Below are 19105 nucleotides of genomic sequence, written 5' to 3' on the forward strand. Positions count from 1 at the left end.
TGAGGAAACAAACCAAGTGTCATTGTTTGGGGAACCCACGACATGCAGAATCACAAACCCGTACACAGATAGATAAATAATATATTTTATTATAAAAGGGGTAACTGAAGGCACACTGGGAGGTCCAGTTGGATGGGGAATGGGAGTGCAGCATCTAGTGGAGGAGAGCAAACACAGGTGAGTCTAGGGAAGCAAGTCTTAACTAGGAAGGTGCAGAGAAAAGACTTACTGGGGGTGCGGGAAAAGCTCTGGAATGAGGGGGGAGGTTGTGAGCTGGGTTATCTCCAAGTGGAGGAGTCCAGGAGAGGGAGCGTGAGGTGAGTAGGAGAGCAGGTCGGTCAGGTTGAATGGAGAATGTGCCTGAGTGAGGTCCAGAAATCATATGGAGCACAAGTGTGGTGCCCTGAGGTGTCGAGAGAACCTGGAGGTGAGTAGCCAAAAATATCAAAAGTCACGAGAGAGTTCACAAGAACACTAGAGTCTCAAAAAGTCCTAGAAAACCACGACGAAGGCTGGAAACTACCAAGCTGTAGCAATCATCCGGCGTCGAGCTGTGTTCTCCATCCACCTTATGTAGGAGACCCGCTGATTGCAGACCAGGTGCAGCTGGAACACTCCCTCTCCCGCAAAAAACACAACTCAAGGTGAAAAGTTGAGAGAAGTACTCACCCCGGCTCATGACACCAAGTTTCACTAAGCATTAAAACTATATATAAAAAACACTTGTAGCTATAAATAAAATAACTGTTTTAAAATTCAGACAGAAGGGGAAATATGAATGTTCAAAAGGAGATAACTAAAGAGTTAATGTTTTTATTCTGGGAGATAACATAGTCAAGGTACAGGTATTTGTTTGTTTGTTTTTTTATTACTTATTTTTTTAAATAAGGAAAGATAACAAAATGATTTTAAAAAATCACAAAAAGAGAACAAAACGTCGACTTGTTTTACTCAGATTTCCACTATTATGAGGACAGAAATAAAATTGATAGTAGTAAAAAACGTCAAAAATAATACAAAAATAAGTGTAACTACCAGCATACTTTACAAATAAATAATATTAATGATATTCCCCATAAATATAAAATATTTCATGTGTGTGGTGAAATTAAAAAATGCAAATATTTCATATCACTTTTTACTACAAATATTACACTAAAATTTTGATCATAATAAATAATGTGATCAAGATGAAATGATCACCTTTGACTTTCTGAACTAAATTCCTTTAACATTTTTTTTCACATTTCTAATTAATCCGGTTTAGATTTCAGGTAAATGAAGATTTTTTTTTCATCTAAGCGTGTGCGTTTTACATTAAAGCTGCTGATAATTTTGCTTTGAAATCAATAATTGTTGCAACGACGTGGGGAACTCAGTTTTTGTCACAAACATTCTGCTGTGACAACTGCAGCACATTGTTATTTTCTGTTGTCACTTTTTACTCACACTCAGTGTTGTTGGGAGGAAAAACCTCAGAAGCTATTATTGTTCTACAAGTGAAAAGAGGCTTTGATGTATTCAGGATGATCAGAAAATAAATTAAATGGATTAATGTTTTGTGTCTGCGAGCTATCAGAAATGTGTTGTGTGGAAAAATACTGCAAGCCGTATTTCGGTGGAAGGAAATGCAATTATCAGAAAATCTGAAGCATCTGCAGTGATTACACGGTTTATTAAAACCCCAATAACATTTAATTTAAACCCACAAGAAAAGTAGTTTAATCACAGAAAATGGAAAACATGGACAAAGATGAACCAAATGGATTGTTCTTTAAATAAATGTGTCTATAAATAAAATAAATATAAAAATAAATACACAAACAAATAGAAAAATAGGATGAGTTAAAATAAAATTAATATTTCATCCAGATTGATGCTCTTTACTGTAAAATAATTTTCAAAAAGTCAGTTTTCCAGTGCATCTCTATCTTATAGTTTAGCACTGAGCTGCTTCTGTGGAAGTCTTTTGGATGTTTGGAGTTGTATCTTGAATCCGATTGATCGTTTTGCAAAGACATCTGACAAGAATGCAAAGAAAAACAATGTTAGTCCTAATTTCAACCGGAAACTAAATATAAGCTCCAAATAAACTTGATTTTTACCTGTAATTTGTGCAATTAGCTCTGTGTTTGGTGGCTGTGTTGCAGAACAGCTGTTTCGTCTGTCCTAGCCTTCCTTCAGTGAGACTTGTGGGTTTGTTAGAGATGCTGGAGCAGTTCTCTTGGTTTTTGCAGATATGTTTCTCTTCGTTGCTCAAACTTTCGTCCTCCTCTGTCCTTGGACGGCCTGCTGAGATTCTCAGCTGTTTGGACTCCTGGTAGAAAGACACAGTGCAGGCAGAGGACATTTCTTCCCACTGAAACCTGCCATGCAGCGGAGCATTAGACTGAAAACTGAAGTTCCAGCGTCGGGTGTCCTGCTCAGACATCTCCTTTAGATGCAGCTGGAAGTCCAGACGCAGCTGGTCGTGGTCCACCGGGCCAAACAGACTCCTGCAAACAGGCTCTCTGCTTTGGTTGTTCATCATTAAAACAGTTCTGAGGGAGTTTGGATGGGAAACTGTGTCAGCTGAGGAGATATTTTTTTGGTCCACTCATGCAGCGGAGCTGGGGGATTTAAAAGCAATGGGGATGTTTTGTTAGTACACAATAGCCAGATGATTCTGATTGGCTGCAGCTGTTTGAAATGGGATCCATGTGCAGGTGGTGGGGAGTGTGGGCTCTGGATCATTTAGTAAAAAAAAAAAGGGCCTGACTTCTACGGAGTAGAATTACCATGACAATGACATCTTTTGTATGAGATCACCGTGTGCGTTTACATGCAGCCAGTAACCCTTTTAAACCCGAATATTCACAATAACCCAGTTCCGCACGGCCATGTAAACACCGCCAAAAACCCGGATTTGCTCATAACCGGGTTTTTAAAAACCCGGTTACTACACCTGGGGTAACCCTTTTCTAACCCGAATGTTTGGTCGTGTAAACGCATATCGGGATATCCCCATCAAAGCGTGTGTTCTGCACATGCTCTGTTTGCAAGGAATCTTGGTCTTTTGAGTAGCGAGACGTCTTGAATGCGCCAGAACACCGGAAGTAAACAACAAGTTGGGAGCAACATGGCGAGTCGCGGCACAGCACCACACTTTTGGAGTGACGAGGAAACTAAAGCGCAAACAAACGCGGTCGCTATCTCTTCCGAACTGGGAAACATGTTGTTGTTTTCACAGATACCGGAACAAGAAGAACCGGAAATGATGCATATTGCGTCTGGACGTAGTCCATACGTCCTGACGCCACCCCAACGTCCGCATTTAAATCGGGTTATGCAAGTTAGGGGTAACTCTTTCTATTTATGCTTGTAAACGGGTTATTCTGATCAACTCAGAAACCCGAATTCCGACCTTAACCCGATCATAACCCGGATATTGGCTGCATGTGAACGTAGTCAGTGTGTGCATGGGCTGAATGCTTAAGTCTTTTGATGTTGGCTTCTGTTAAAAGGTTATGAACATGTCTTACCTGTTGTAGATAGGCTTTTTAAACCCTAGAACTCTAGCATCAGGTGATTTTCACCCACACAATTCTTGTCATGTGTTACAGCTGTTGCTGTTTACCTCACAAAACAGACACTGCAGAGGACAATCAGTGCTTTGCCTCCTCCTACCTGCACAGCTGCACTCACTTGGGCTGATCACCTCCTGAGCAGCATAAAAGGGAGAGCTGCCAGGTGCAAGGGAGAGACAGGATCTGTGCCAGTTCTCTCATGTGCTCCATTTATTGGTGTTTTAATGGCTTTTAAATGGGTTTTTAGTTCTTTAAGCTTAGAGAAGCTTAAGAGCTTTTAGAGGTTTTTAACAGACGAGGGACCAGAGTGCTGGTTACCTCTTGGCTCCCAAACTTGTGTTTAAGTCAGTGGACTTTGTTTTGTGAATATTTGGGAGCATTTGGATGTCTGTTTTAAACTTAAACCCTTGGCCATTTTAACAATGTGTTAAGTACTTTTAGATTTGGAGCTTTTTGTCATTTTAAAATCCTTTTAATAAAATTAATGTTTACAATTTCCACAACTGAAACACGTGCCTCTGTGTTACTCCCCGTCCTTCTCCATTTCCACCAATAGAAGACGTAACACATGTGATTTCCATTGTGCTGCTGCTCTCTTGAGTTGCATGGGTACTAAGGTAGCTTCAGGCTGCTCACTAATTCACTCCTTGTTGGCATCCCTGTTTCGGCTCTAAACCTGCTCAGACTGTGCAGAACGCTGCAGCTAGGTTTCCAAAAATCACTAGCAGATGCAGTCATGTCATTTTAGCACATCTCCATACCAGTGGGTTTCAGGGTGACATTTAAGAGCCTACTGTTTGTTTTTAAAGAAACGATAAATGACCCACACTTGTAAATCGCCATTCTGAGTCAAAGGACTCCAAAGCGCTTTAAGCCGGGCGTACACTGTGCGACTTTTTCACTTTTTTGAGCCGATTTTCCAGTCGTGCGAGAATCCACGACATCGGGGCGAGTTTTGCGCCGAGCGGTCGTGTAGTGTACAGGGGGTTACGAGAGGCGATTAACACCACGTGACCAGCTGCCGATCAGCAGTCGTGAGGTCGCACGGACTTCTGGTGTGTTTAATATTTTGCTCGTCCCTCGTGAGGGTATCGCACTGTTGAAGCAGCGCTGCGAGCAGCTGCGAGCAGCTACAATCCAAAAAGTATCAGAACCGCTCACGGCGCATGCGCGCGCAATCCTGCATCAACGCCGGTCGCTCGCTATTTCCCTAATAACACACGCTGTTCGTTTTTGTTTCTACACGTTTTTTTTACTCACAAAGATTGTCAAGAAAGCGTGTTTGTCGTGTTCGTGTCAAATTAAACTGATCACAAAACACAGATTTACTTTCTTTATTTCGTTTTCCTCATCCAACCCCCATAAATCCCTGTGTGTCCTCCTGCAGCACTCCCGAAGGACAACAGGCAAGACAAGACAAAAAAGTCTGACGTGTTGAGTAAAAACGGCTATTTTTAGCATATTTTTAGGGCCGACGTGTTGCTACCAGACGTACAGTGTGAGCAGTCAGGTCGCATGCGAGAACTGGGTCGTACAGTGTGAGCACATGACTCGTGAGATCTGCTCTGCGAGGAAGTCGTACAGTTTGAGCTGAAGCTGAACGCTGCGAGTGAAAAAGTCGCACAGTGTACGCCCGGCTTTACACAACTCTGTATCATTTACCCATTCACACACACATTTACACACTGGTGGGGATGAGCTACAATGTAGCCACAGCTGCCCTGGGGTGCAATGACAGAGGAGAGGCTTCCAAACACTGGCACCATCTGTCCCTCTGACAACCAGGAAGTATGAATATATTGCCCAAAGGCACAACAGCAAAATTCTCTGTTGGCAGCCTGGATTGAACCTGCAACCTTCCAATTACTGGACAACCTGCCCACCTCCTGACGACCTCATCACACCATACGAGCTGGTCCAAGCTCTTTGGTCAGCTGACCGCTTGTTGCTGTATTCCCAAAATGAACTAGAAAACACATGGGAACAGGCCTTTGTGCATGCCGCCCCAGCCCTTTGGAATGCATCATACATGGCAGTCTTCAAGGCCTGACTGAAAACTCACTTTTATGACTTGGCTTTTGGACCATGACTTCCTTTCCATGTGTGTTTTTAAACTTTTCATTTCTTTCAATGTTTTTAATTGCTATTTTAAATGCTAGATGTGCTTCATTGTTTAAACTGCCTTTGCTGGCTTTCATCTGTTTTGCATGGTTTTTATGTAAGTGTTGTCTGTGCAGCGCTTTGTTCAGCCCGAATGCTGTTTGTAAATGTGCCTTATAAATAAATCAGTATGGTAGGGTATGATGACCATCCATCCATTGTCTGAACCCGCTTTGTCCACGTAGGGTCACGGGAAGGGTGGGGGGTGGGGGGGGGGGGGGGGGGGGGGGATGGTGCCGAGTCCGACCTCACTGAGAAAGGAAGAGAATTCCAGAGGGACGGAGCAGCATAGACAAAAGCATGCTGCCCCCGCGTTAGTATTTCATGGTGAATGCCGAAGCAGTAAGCAATTGGCAGATCTCAATGCTCGGCTTGCCACATAATGACTCACAAGATCAGACAGGTAATCCCATGCCAGTCCATTTCGGGCCTTAAAAACAAATATCAGAATCTTAAACTTTACTTGGAAGTTTACAGGTAGCCAATGGAGGTGCGCCAGTACAGGTGCGATATGGTCACAGCCAAATCCGAAAGTGAGTGTTTGATTTTGTTAGGAGCCACGAGGAGTGCCTCAGACTTGGAGTCATTCAGCTTCAGAAATTTGTCAGCGAACCAGTCCCTCACTTCAGCCAAATATTCGTCCAGAAGAGAGAGAGCACCTGGTTTGTTCAAAGCCAGGTAGATCTGGCAATCATCTGCACAGAGATAGTAGCTTAGGCCAGAGATCCTCAGGATAGAACCCAGAGGGAGGATGTAAATTGAGAACAGGAGAGCCCCAAGCACAGATCCCTGCTGCACTCCCCAGGGGAGTGGGAGGGATGGAGAAGAACAGTTACAAAACTGAACCTTGAAAACTCTGTTTGACAGATATGAGCAAAACCACTGTAGTGGGGTACCCCTAAGCCCCACCCAAGTCTATCCAGCAGAATATCATGGTCAACTGTATCAAATGCTGTGGAAAGACCTAGCAGAAGGAGCAGAACAAGAGACCCAGAGTCAGAGGCCACTAGGATGTCATTGGTCACACGAAGAAGGGCTGATTCAGTACTATGAAGTGGCCTAAAGCCAGACTGGAACACATCAACTAAGGAATAGCTATTCACGTGTGCTGGGATCTGGGAATAGACCATCTTTTCAAGGACCTTAGACAGAAACGGTAATTTGGAGATTGGCCGGAAGTTTGCAAAATTGGAGTGGTCTAAACCAGTTTTTTCAAAATTGGTTGCACAACCACCTTTTTAAAAGAAGTAGGAAACACCCCAGTGGTCAGGCTAGAATTAAAAATGTCCAAAACATCACCCACCACGTGCTGAGTAAAGAAAAGGCAAAATGATAGCTAGAGTCCAAGGTTAGGTTAGAATACTAAAAATAAACCAACAAGGCTTACTTTGGAGTTAGCCCAACAAATATTGGTTTTAAAAAGGAACTAGGCAGTTTTGGCTTGCTTTTAGTGCCCTCTAGTGTCCATCTTTAAAACCAAAATCATCCTTGATGTGTGTTTAATCTAACAGCTGAAACATCTTCCCAGCCTTCCTTAGTGTCTACAGGAGTGATTTGTCACTTAAGTAGACAAATCAGCTGTGTTCATGATCTAAAACATGCAGGTGTAACGTCCAACAATGGTCAGTTTTCACCTAAAAACTGACCTACATGCCACCGGTCACCGGAAAACATAAATTCCATTCTCTAAGGTGGATTTCACATTCTACCTTCCAACAAGCAACAAGGTTTGCAGAACCTTGTTGCCATTTCAGGAGGAACACGATGTCAGCCTGTGTTCCCAAACAAAGCCTTCTTCTGATAACACCACAGGATTCCTCATGCCTCTGAATAAAGTGACTATTTTCAGCTCATATGAGTTAATCAATCGTGAAATGGAATGAACAAATGTTATATGAAATTATCAATAATGTTTTGATTAATATGTGCTTAAATTAATAATGTTGATTAATCTCCGCTTGAACTACTGAAGTTTGAAATTAATATTATTATGGTATGATCAGTAATTGTAGATTTAACAAGTGAATCATTATCTACACTCAGAAACAAGGTTCATTAGAGATAAATTAAAGTTAAGTTAAACGTCATGACACATAGATATTTTCGTAGCCACAAATCAAAACATCCTGTATCTGAAAGAGGCGACGTTCTGAGGTTTGCTTGTGAACACCCCTTAACATGGCACGTCCCGGTTGGCCAAGAAATCCTAATATGAGAATATTAAAACAGAGCTCACTAGACGGTGAGTCAGTTCTAGAGAAAGCTACGGACAGGCCATATGTGGCGAACCTTCTTTACCCCAAAGCTTTCGACAAGCTAAAAGCTGCCTACAGCTGACACAGCAAACGATTCCTTCAGCTATTCAGAAACAGCTGATCTAGCCGCAAACGATTTCATCTATCTGTTGTGATCCGGGAGACGACTCTGAACCAACCTGGCTGTACTGCAGTCTTTTCTACAACTTCGGTGCATTGGGGTCACCCGACCCCCCGACATCTCGGATCCAAAAGGGAGTCTCCTCAGGGGTACGTAGAACACAGCCAGATTGCGTCTGATGCCGTTTTGATAAGACCCAACTTCATAGTTTAATGCAAACCAAATTCTTTTCACCCAGAACTCAGTTCTTCTAGATACGAAGGTTTTGATAACCTCACGTTCACACATAGTCACCATACATCACGTCCCATCCTCTTAGATTCATCAATCACAGTAGCCTTGGTTAACTTGTCTTGTTTTTATTTGTTTAGAAAATAAATTTCTTATCTTTCATAAACCTGACTCTGTCTAAAAAGATGAAGTGTGTTTGATCCCTGAAAAAGAAAAAGAATCCTAGAATCTTCTGATTAAACATCCAAAGACCAAGCAGGTTGATATTCTATATTTATATAGAATATCACAGCTTATTGGTCATAAGTAAAGGTAATATATTAACCTTAAAAGCATCAACATTTACCACTCTACACAGGAAACTTACTGGAAGCAGACAGCAGCGCCAGGTATGTCATCTCCCAACAGAGTGGCCTGCCAGTCTGAAGTTGAAGTGGAATATTCTGGCCAAAGGGGGCAATAGAGGCTGGGTGGCCTTTCATGAGCCCTGTGAAGGGTCATTTTAGCACATGCTGGCTCAAGAAAATGATTTACAAATATGAAAAAGTTGCTAAGTGTCCCTTCAAGTATGATACATTGATGTTTACTTAGCTCTAAAAGACACTTTTCATTGTTCACAAGTTATACACTTCACAGATATAAAAGTCTTGTCACTAACCCTTCCAGCCTAAAGGCATGAGACAACAAGACCATGCTGACCAGTTGGTTTGTTGGAAATTCTGTCCACATAAGTTTTGATTAAAGGTTGTATCGGTATTACCTAAGTAATTAGATTTTTGGTTAAAGAGACTTAAAAAAACTTTGGGATTTTCTAAATCTTTCAAACATGGATTATCCCCAACCATTGAGTCTTAATATGTAGAATAATAAACACATATCTGTACCTTTTCTCACTGGGGGAGTTTAGTTCACATAGTTACACTGATGTCCATTATTCAGCTCTACATGGTACATAAGTCCAAAAGTGACTGATCAGAAGAAAAAGAAAGGCTTTTTTTAAATATAAAGAGCCTTTCAAGATAAAAATCACGAGGTGCTTCAAAAGAAAAATAAGATTTTTACCAGGTTTGGAAAAACATTTTTGGATGCGCTTTACTCCAGCGCTTGTCCTGGGTCCAGTACCCGGTGGATGTTAACAGATTAGGAGGTGAAGCCATGGTGCATCTTGACCAATCATGGATGATCATAAGAATTAGAGACTGGTGATCATAGAGATGGTAGCTGGGGCATACTGAAGATGGCTTCAGACTAAAGTAAAGCATAAAGGAGAAAGCTAGCAGTTACAGGTTAGAATGGGTGGCTAGTAACTGCGGCAAAGACAATCCCATGCGCCATTTTGTTACAGGCTGGAAGCGGAAGTTTTAAAATTTGAAAATCAGGTTTTCTAACTATATGGTATTTATTTTCCAAGATCAATTGAAACAAAAACAAATACACACCCACCCCTGACAGCTCTTGAAGTGGCGTCGTAGTACACAGAAAACTCTGTAAAAGTTCACAAATCAGGTTAGTTTTACCGCTTGTTAAATCTGAGCTTGCTTCCAGGTTAGGCAAAGCAGGTCCAGCCGAAGGTAAATCAAAACTGTGATCCATAAATAAAGAGGAAATTAGAAAGGCAAAGCAGCAATGCCCTTGAGACCCTTCCTGGAACGGGTTGTTGTTAGCAATAGCTCGTAGCTTTTACGGGAGAACCCAGATAACAGTAAAGCTGCACAGATCCTCTTCTATTAAACTGTAAGTTAAAGACATTTTGTGTTATGAAGCAGTGCAGTTAGTGAATATTGTGTATGAATCAGTTGACACCTCTCAGCACTCTGAGGCTTGTTTTAGGCTTAGCTGGCTATTTGTGCATACGTAAAGCAGCACATTAACTAATACAGAAAAAGGCCTTGTGAGCAACTGTGAGGAATGGTGCACATACCCGCACTGATCTAAATGAAGAGAGACCCTTGACAGTAAAATTATAATGGCAGGGTAGCTTCTCTGGTTTCATGTGCTAAATGCATTACTGTCATGTGATCAGAGCCGGGTCCCAGGTTCATCTTCACCTGGAAAAGCTACAAACCACTGTTAACAGCACACTGTTCCAGTAAGGTCCACATCAACACTGCTTTGCATTTCAAATATACCTTTTATTTTTAGATTTCACTCTTGTTTTGCCTTTTGAAATGACACTTTGGAGAGCTGCTTCACTGGTTTGGATGAGCTGTTTTGCCTGAACTGGAGCAAGGATCTGCAGCTGTCCTGTTTATTAAAACTGAAAGCATTAAAACTGTTGCTAAAGTCATGTCTAGAATAATGATGTGAATCATTTTTTTGAGCTGATCAAAACACCAATTCATAATATGTAGCCTGGTCAATTACTTTTTAGACCACATCTCATTGAAGCATCAAGGCTTTAAAGTCTTTAAAATGGTCCTGTTGAAAAGTTAGCTGCTAAAATGTTATCTACAACCATGATCCAAGTGTTTTGGATTTGCTCTATTTCACAATATTTTATTATATTAAAACGTGAAGCTACATGTGAATAAAGAACCAGTTATAATTGTTGCTGCCTGGAGTGGATCTAATCTAAATCGATACAAGAACAGTCAGTTAATGATCCAAAATAATATTTTTTGCTGAAAAACATGTGACTGTTTAATGATTTCAGTCGAGACAGAAAAGTATTTTATTAGCATTTTTCTTTTCATTAACCCATGATTCTCTTAGAAACTAAAGAAACCCTTCTGAAGTAAAATATCCAGTATATAATGTAATGCTGTAGAGAGCATAACCTGTGAAAAGTTTAAATGTCACATGATAAAAATCTTCAACTAACGGCTTCTTCACCATTGTGCTTATAGTGTATAGTGTATAAAATTACCCAGGGCTGTGTCTGATCAGTCAGAAAAGATCAACGTCACTCTCCTCTTTATGAATCTCCACGACTGGTCAGATCAAATCCAGGTCACTAAAGCAGCCTAAAGACTGACTTATGGGTCTTCACTCAGCTAAACCTAATCATCCAGACTTTTGCTCCCTTTCACTGCAGATGCTTTTCATTTCCATGTGGAGCAGTTATTAATCTGAACAAGGCAGTCTCAGCTCAGGCTGTTTACAGCTCTGGTTCTATAGGGAAAAGCTGCCTAAGAACCATCCGAGCAGAGATGGTCCTTTAAATCTTCAAAAATCGAACAATAAAATAAAGCTGTGCTTTTCCCTTCTACACACACTCAGACTGGAGAAGCTACACTGATAGACCCACTGGACGTTGGACAAACAACTACTCTGACTCATGAACTAGACAACTCACCTTTTATAAAAATCTTGTGTCTTCTAGACCATTTAATATTCAAACATGCCAACATGCTAACCCTTTCGTCTTGAACTTTTGATTTTTGTAAACATTTAATTTTTAATACTTACATAAAGATTTTTTTATTTTGATGAGATTTGTTCAGTGATTGCTATTATCTGGGGGAAGTGTCTACTAATGGTAATAATGTGTGCTACATGAAATGATCAAAGTCATAATCATTTTTAAATTATTTAAAACCAACAAATGAAAATAAGACTTCTATAATGAATTACGTTTCAACTTCACACTCTAAAAAAACTAAAGAAACCAGAAAAATGATGGCGCCTAAGGAAAAGATGTGTGTCTTCTATCTAGTAATCAGCCAGTCTGCCACAAGGGTGAAATGTAGTCACAGGGTTGCTTTGTGCCAGGGTGTGTACAACACTGAACATGAAGCACCAAAAGCTAAGGAGAGAGCCGTCTAAGTAGATTAAAGAGGCAATTATTGATATGTTGAAGGCAGTTGCACAGATTACTCAGACCCATCAATCTGTAGACAACATCCCTTGAATGGTCCTTTGGATTAGTAACAAGGAGACCAGAGCAACTTTCAAGGAAATCAGAGTGGAACTCCAAGGTCAAGGTTCAATAGAGTCCGATTATGGCTGGTTTCCACTTCATGGAAGATGACAAAAGAAATAAATAAAGTAAAATTTAAGTTTGCTTGTTGAGCATGTTGTTTTAGTTTTATGAGCAAGTTACGTCAGCTCTATGTTGACATGGAGGAGGCTCTGTTTTGATCTAGGGCTGTGTTGATGGATCTGGCACGTCTCTTGCATCTGTGCAGATTATCATGATTATCAATGCTCTCTGGAGCTGAATGTGCCAAAATGTTTGGCAGCAAAAACTAGGTTGTGAGCTACAGCACACAGTTATTAAAAACACACAAGTATCCAACCTTATCCCTGCTTGCTCAGGTAGAAACGACGAGGCGAGCAACATCCGATGAGATACCGGATGTAGCCCGTATACTTGGCTTGGATGGTGAGGTTTCGTTTCCCATAGCAGTTTATTTGAACAGTTCAAGAAGATAAAAAAATTATTTACCCTCCAAAAATGATCTTGCGTGGTTTGGGGAAATGTTGCACTGTTCAGGGTTGTACTACAAACAGAGAAATTTACATGTGTGGTCAGTGTTGTGCCCGAATGCGTTCATTGAACGATCATTCATGAATTTGTTCATTTTTTTCCGTGAACGTGAACTGAACTCGTTTGTATTTTGCCTGACGAACGTAAAAGTGAGTGCGCTCATCCTGGCGTGCGTGAACGGGTTTATGAACGCGTTCTTTTGCCGTTCTAGCTCCAGATCTCCATGGAGCTTTTCCGGAGCTAAAGCCTAGCTAAAACATCCTGTTAACCATAGAGTTTATAAAAAGTAGAACCCGCAAATGCGGCCAAACGTAGACAGTAGCAGTTGGTGTGGCGTCCACTCTTCTAAGTCTATGCTGTGTGCAGGAGTCAAAATTCATTCAGAAAAATTAAACTGGGACTTAACTGAAAGATTATACATTTTATAATGTTTTGCACTTTTAATGTTGTACTTTGAGTTTGCTACCTCAGCCTGCTTCCTGAGGTTGTTTAATAATTTCCCATTCAAAAAAATTGTTTTCCTCATGTTTGTCACGATCTGCCCCTGCCTTCCTGACTGTGTCTCTCCCCTGCCTGATTAGTCTTTATTGTTCTCACCTGCCCCGTGTTAATCCGCCCATGTGTTCCTGATTTTCCCCTGTGTATTTATACCTCCCTTCTTGTATCAGTCTTGGTCGGATCATTGTTTGTTGTCAGCGTTGTTTTTGTTCTGTCGTTCCTGCTCTGCCATTAAAACTACTTTTATTTCATCCGTGCCTGCATTCCTGCCTCCTGATCTGCTCCACCACACATGGTCCGTCGTCATTCACACCCTCAACGTGACAATGTTACTGAGAATATACTTTAGGGTAAAAGCTGCAGCTTGTCAGGTTCGTTGGCAGATCTGAAGCGTGACTGAGAGTTCTGTTGCCCAGACGCGGAGAGACGGAGATAGCCGGCGTGGTTATCTCCTGTAGGTGTAGTTTGAGTGTTTTGAGGGCTGGTAAGCCTGGAGACTCGATACAAAGTCTGGTGAGAAACGATGACTGAGCAATGAATGAAACGCCGGCACTTCCTTAAGTAGTGCCGGCGTGATGACGTCAGTCGCCACGTTGGTGGCAGGAATGAATGGAATGCAGTCAGCTGGAGGAGTTCGTGACAGGACCCCCCCCCCCTCGAGGGACGGCTCCCGAAGTCCCAGGACGGCGGGCCCAGAAGTCAGTCAGCAGGGTAGGGTCGACAAACGAGCTCGTGGGCTCCCAAGAGCGTTCCTCAGGCCCGTACCCCTCCCAATCCACGAGGTACTGCCAACCTCGTCCCCGGCGGCGAGCGTCCAGAATCCTGCGGACCGTGTAGGTGCGATCCGCCTCAACACCGCGGGGCGGAGGCACCCGGACCGGTGGAGGGTGGAGAGGAGAGGAGATCACCGGCTTAAGCTGGGAGACGTGAAAGACCGGGTGGATCCGGAGAGTAGCCGGGAGGCGTAGACGGCAGGTGACAGGATTGATGACCTTAAGGACGGGGAACGGACCCAGGAAGCGAGGAGTGAGCTTCCGGGAGCCAGCCGGCATCCTCAGGTTAGCGGAGGAGAGCCACACCTGGTCGCCAGACCGGAAGACGGGGCCAGGCCGGTGGCGGCGGCGATGCTGACGGGCATACTCCGTGTTGGCCCGGGTGATGGCCGCACGGGCCCGGATCCAGGCGAGCCGACAGCGGCGGACCAGCGTCTGGGCAGCAGGGACCTCCACCTCGGGCACCTGATGATCAAACAGAGGTGGCTGATAACCGTAACAGGTCTCGAAGGGAGACAGACTCGTGGCTGAGGAGGTCTGGAGGTTGTGTGACAGCTCCGCCCACAGGAGAAAGCGGGGCCAGGTGGTCGGCTGGGACGAAGCGAAGCAGCGCAGGTAGCGTCCAAGCTGCTGGTTAGCTCTCTCTGTTTGACCGTTTGTCTGCGGATGGTATCCAGAGGACAGACTGGTGGAAGCACCGACCAGGCGACAGAACGCTTTCCAGAAGCGTGAGACGAACTGGGGTCCTCGGTCGGAAACCACGTCCTGAGGGAAACCATGGAGCCGCACCACCTGTTCCAGGAGCAGTTCGGCCGTCCTCTTGGCCGTGGGGAGGCCGGCCAGGGCCACTAAGTGCACGGCCTTGGAGAAACGGTCCGTGATAGTCAATATAGTGTCCAGGTGGTCGACCGCCGGCAGTCCCGTGACAAAGTCCAGCCCGATGTGTGACCACGGCCGCTTGGGCACAGGGAGAGGCTGCAACTCTCCAGCGCCGGGTCGGTTGGAGGACTTGGATCGAGCACACACATCACATGCAGCTGTGAACTCGCGGACGTCCCTCCTCATGGACGGCCACCAGAGAGCCCGACGGAGGAACTGGAGGGTACGGGCTTGCCCTTGATGTCCCGCGAGCCGTGAACAGTGCCCCCACGTGAGCGCCTCTTGCCGGCAGGAGGCGGGAACGTAGAGGCGGTTCGGTGGGGTCTCCGGCGGCGCTGGATCGCCAGGAAGTGCCGCCTGTATGGACTGCTCCAACGGCCATTGGATGGAGGCCAGGAAGCGTTGAGCCGGTAGAATGGTCCGAGGCTCCGGGGGGCCGGCATCTGGTGCGAAACGCCGAGAGAGAGCGTCCGCCTTGAGGTTCTTGGAGCCGGGCCGGTAGGCGATATGGAAGTGGTACGGCTCGAAAAAGAGGGCCCACCGAGCCTGACGAGGGTTGAGCTGGCGGGCAGTCTGTAGATGAATGAGATTCTGGTGGTCGGTCCAGATCAGAAAGGGATCGGTGGTCCCCAGGAGCCACTGCCTCCATTCCTCCAGCGCCCACTTTATTGCCAGCAGCTCTCTGTCGCCGACCCCGTAGTTCTGCTGTGTGGGGGAAAACTTCCGGGAGAAGTAGGCACATGGGTGGAGCTTAGAGTCTGGACCCCGTTGCGAGAGAACGGCTCCCGCTCCCACATCTGAGGCGTCCACCTCCACGACGAAGGGCCGGGTCTGGTCCGGGTGGAGGAGGATGGGTTCCTTAGTGAAACGTCCGACCAGCTCATGGAAAGCACTGACAGCCTCTGGAGTAAGGCGAAAAGGGCGAGGCTGATTGGTGGTTTTGGTGAGTGAGGTCAGAGGTGCTGCGAGGGAACTGAAGTTGCGTATAAACCTCCGGTAAAAGTTCGAGAAACCCAGGAAGCTTTGCAGCTGCTTCAGGGTCGTGGGTAGAGGCCACTGAGCTACGGCCTGAACCTTCTGGGGGTCCATCTTCAGGCCCTGGGAGGAGATGGTAAAACCCAGGAAGGAGGTGGACTCCTGGTGAAACGCACACTTCTCCAGTTTGCAGTAAAGTCCATGATCCAGGAGGCGGGACAGAACAGCTCGAACATGACGGATGTGCTCTTCGGCCGTGCGGGAGTAGATGAGGATGTCATCTAGATAAACAAAGACCCAGCGGCCCAACATGTCTCTCAGCACATCTGTAATGAACCGCTGGAAGACGGCGGGGCTGTTGCAGAGTCCAAAAGGCATCACCAAATATTCATAGTGGCCAGTGGGCGTGATAAAAGCGGTCTTCCACTCCTCACCTTCCTTAATACGGATGAGGTTATAGGCGCTGCGCAGATCCAGTTTAGTAAACACTGCGGCTTGTGTGATGGCGTCCAGAGCGGTGCCCATGAGAGGGAGAGGGTGGCGGTCCCGGATCGTTATTTTATTTAACCCTCGATAGTCTATGCAGGGCCGGAGATCCCCCTCCTTCCTTTTAACAAAGAAAAACCCCGCGGCCCCGTGGGACGTTGAGGGACGGATGAATCCCTTCTGCAGGGCATCAGTTATGTAATTGTCCATAGCCCGGGTTTCCGCCGGAGAGAGGGAGAACAGGCGACCCCGAGGGGGGGTGGTGCCGGGCTGGAGCCTGATCTCCAGGTCGTAGGGTCGGTGAGGAGGTAACCTGGTAGTGGGTTCTTTAGCGAAGACCTGAGCGAGGTCGTGGTATTGAGGAGGGATGAGCGTCAGGTCTACGTCTTTGGGAGGAGCTGCTGCTGCCCGAGGTGCAGGGGAATCCCGGTGGTTATGGCAACCCGTGCCCCAGGCCAGGACTTTACTGGTGGACCAGGAGATGTGAGGCTCATGGCGGCAGAACCAGGAATGACCTAGGATGAGAGGCGTAGCCGGAGCCTGGATGACCAGGAAGTGGAGGGTCTCCCGGTGTTGGTCAATAGTCATGTGGAGACCCTGAGTTCAGTGGGTGAGAGGGTACGGCATGATGGGCCGGCCGTCCACAGAGGTCACGGGAATGGGTCGGTCGAGGGCGGTGAGGGGTATCTTGAGCCGAGTAACCAGTCCGTGGTCGATAAAACACTCCGCAGCCCCAGTGTCTAAAAGTGCCTCCAGTCTGGTCGGGCCTTGGTCCAGGTGGAGGGAGACCGGGAGAGTGGTTCGGTGTGGAGCCGGAAAAGTGGAGACTCCGGGCGGGACAGCTCCTACTCCGACCCGGAGGGACCTTTTCCCGGTCGTTTTGGGCACGTGCCACGGTGGTGACCCAAATCCCCACAGTAAGCGCATCTTCCCTCCTGGTAGCGCCGTGCCCGTTCCTCAGGGGGAAGATGTCCCAGCTGCATCGGCTCCTCCGTCGGTTGGTGAGCCGGCCGGCGGGGTGACGTCCTGGTGTGTACGGGGGCTGACATGGTGCTCGGCCGGTTCAGGATGCAGCGGTCCAGTTGGAGAGCCAGATCCACTGCCAGGTCCAGGGAGGTTGGGACCTCGTGCCCGATCATGCCCTCCCGGATTCTCGGTGACAGTCCCTCCAGGTAAACGGCCTTTAGGGCGGCGTCATCCCACCTCAACCGAGCTGCTGTCGTCCGGAAGCGAGAGGTGTACTGAGCCGCCGTCTGGGAGCCCTGGCGAAGCTGAAGCAGCCGCGTCTCGTCCGAGACCTTGCTGCTGGGGTGCACAAAAGTCTTTTTAATCTCCTTTACAAAAGTCTCATAGTCATTGCAGGCAGGAGATTTTTGATTGTAAAGAGCCGCCGCCCATTCACTGGCTCGACCTGTCAGCAGTGAGGTCAGCAGAGCGACACGAGAGCAGGATGTGGGGTAGCGTGCCGGCTGGCACTCGAAAGTCATGGCCAGGGTCGCCAACATGCCCTCCGGGGATCCCCTGGTTCCGTCCCACTTCTCTGGAAGGCTGAGGCGTGGTTCCATCCTGTCAGGAACAGCTGCGGTCTGACGTTGCAGAGCGGTGGTCAGCTGGAGTACTAGCTCGGTGAGTGACTCAATCTTTGTGGCTTGGCGATCAGCTATGGCACGGAGCTGGTTCATGTCTGCCGTCTGCTGATCCAAGATTGCGCGCTGTTGAGCCACTTCGGCACGCAAACGCGCGAACTCCGCTGGGTCAACTTGGGGCTCAGTCATCCTGTCAGGTTCGTTGGCAGATCTGAAGCGTGACTGAGAGTTCTGTTGCCCAGACGCGGAGAGACGGAGATAGCCGGCGTGGTTATCTCCTGTAGGTGTAGTTTGAGTGTTTTGAGGGCTGGTAAGCCTGGAGACTCGATACAAAGTCTGGTGAGAAACGATGACTGAGCAATGAATGAAACGCCGGCACTTCCTTAAGTAGTGCCGGCGTGATGACGTCAGTCGCCACGTTGGTGGCAGGAATGAATGGAATGCAGTCAGCTGGAGGAGTTCGTGACACAGCTGGGTATGAGTGCGGACTGAACGGGTGCCAACTATTGGAAAGTTATTTCATAAGTTTTATATTTATATATGTGTAAAAAAAAAAGAACTATGAACTAGTTTTTGGAACAGTGAACTTAGTTCAAAATTTTTTTAAATTATGAACTAAGAAACAAACTTGTTTGTTTTAAAAAGTATGAACTGAACTCTGAACTAGTTAGTTTTTTAAACAAACTTTCCCAACACTGAGTGTGGTTACAAGACCGATGTTTGGAACATACACCAGGACTAACAGTGTCTGCATTCCAGTTTCTCTATACATCAGTGCGTGAGGCCTCTGTCCTTCCCTGTCTGACTGCATTCTCTGCCTGAAAAAATAAATAATTCAAACATATACACAGACTTTTGACCCTAAAATTAATTTAATTGGATCATGCTTTTAACAAGCATGCAAATGATTAAAATAGAGCTCAGTGTTTGTACATGATCAAATGTGTTAATTGATCATTAGACCCAACCTAATCCATGAACATCCTGCGGTTTGTACTTTAGCGTATGTAGAAACCCAGGCTTGGTGAGGAGGGATTTAACAGCTCTGACTCGGCTCTACGTTTGCTTTTAGGTAAATAAGATTGTCTCCCACCTCTTTCAGCAAAACACAACCTACCTTATAACAGATACGCCTCTGAGCATTTA

At 45.8% G+C, this 19105-nt stretch overlaps 1 protein-coding gene across 1 annotated transcript; it reads right to left on the bottom strand.

The window, feature by feature from the left end:
- Positions 1-1124: 1124 nt before the first annotated feature.
- Positions 1125-2606, bottom strand: cdkn1ca (cyclin dependent kinase inhibitor 1Ca). Its single transcript, XM_054732232.2, has 2 exons — positions 2106-2606; positions 1125-2021 (listed from the first exon to the last, which is right to left on the bottom strand). The coding sequence occupies exons 1-2, from the start codon at positions 2528-2530 to the stop codon at positions 1940-1942; spliced, it is 507 nt and encodes a 168-aa protein (XP_054588207.2). The 5' UTR covers positions 2531-2606; the 3' UTR covers positions 1125-1939.
- Between the last annotated feature and the right edge of the window lie 16499 nt (positions 2607-19105).

The sequence above is a fragment of the Nothobranchius furzeri genome, chromosome 9 (assembly GCF_043380555.1).
Source record: "Nothobranchius furzeri strain GRZ-AD chromosome 9, NfurGRZ-RIMD1, whole genome shotgun sequence".
NCBI lineage: Eukaryota > Metazoa > Chordata > Actinopteri > Cyprinodontiformes > Nothobranchiidae > Nothobranchius > Nothobranchius furzeri.

Bases quoted from the DNA above. Each gene is read 5' to 3' on its own strand.
- cdkn1ca (XM_054732232.2), bottom strand. From the start codon at position 2,530: ATGATGAACAACCAAAGCAGAGAGCCTGTTTGCAGGAGTCTGTTTGGC. The intron at 2,022-2,105 runs GTAAAAATCAAG...CATTCTTGTCAG, and splicing joins GCTAATTGCACAAATTACAG to ATGTCTTTGCAAAACGATCA.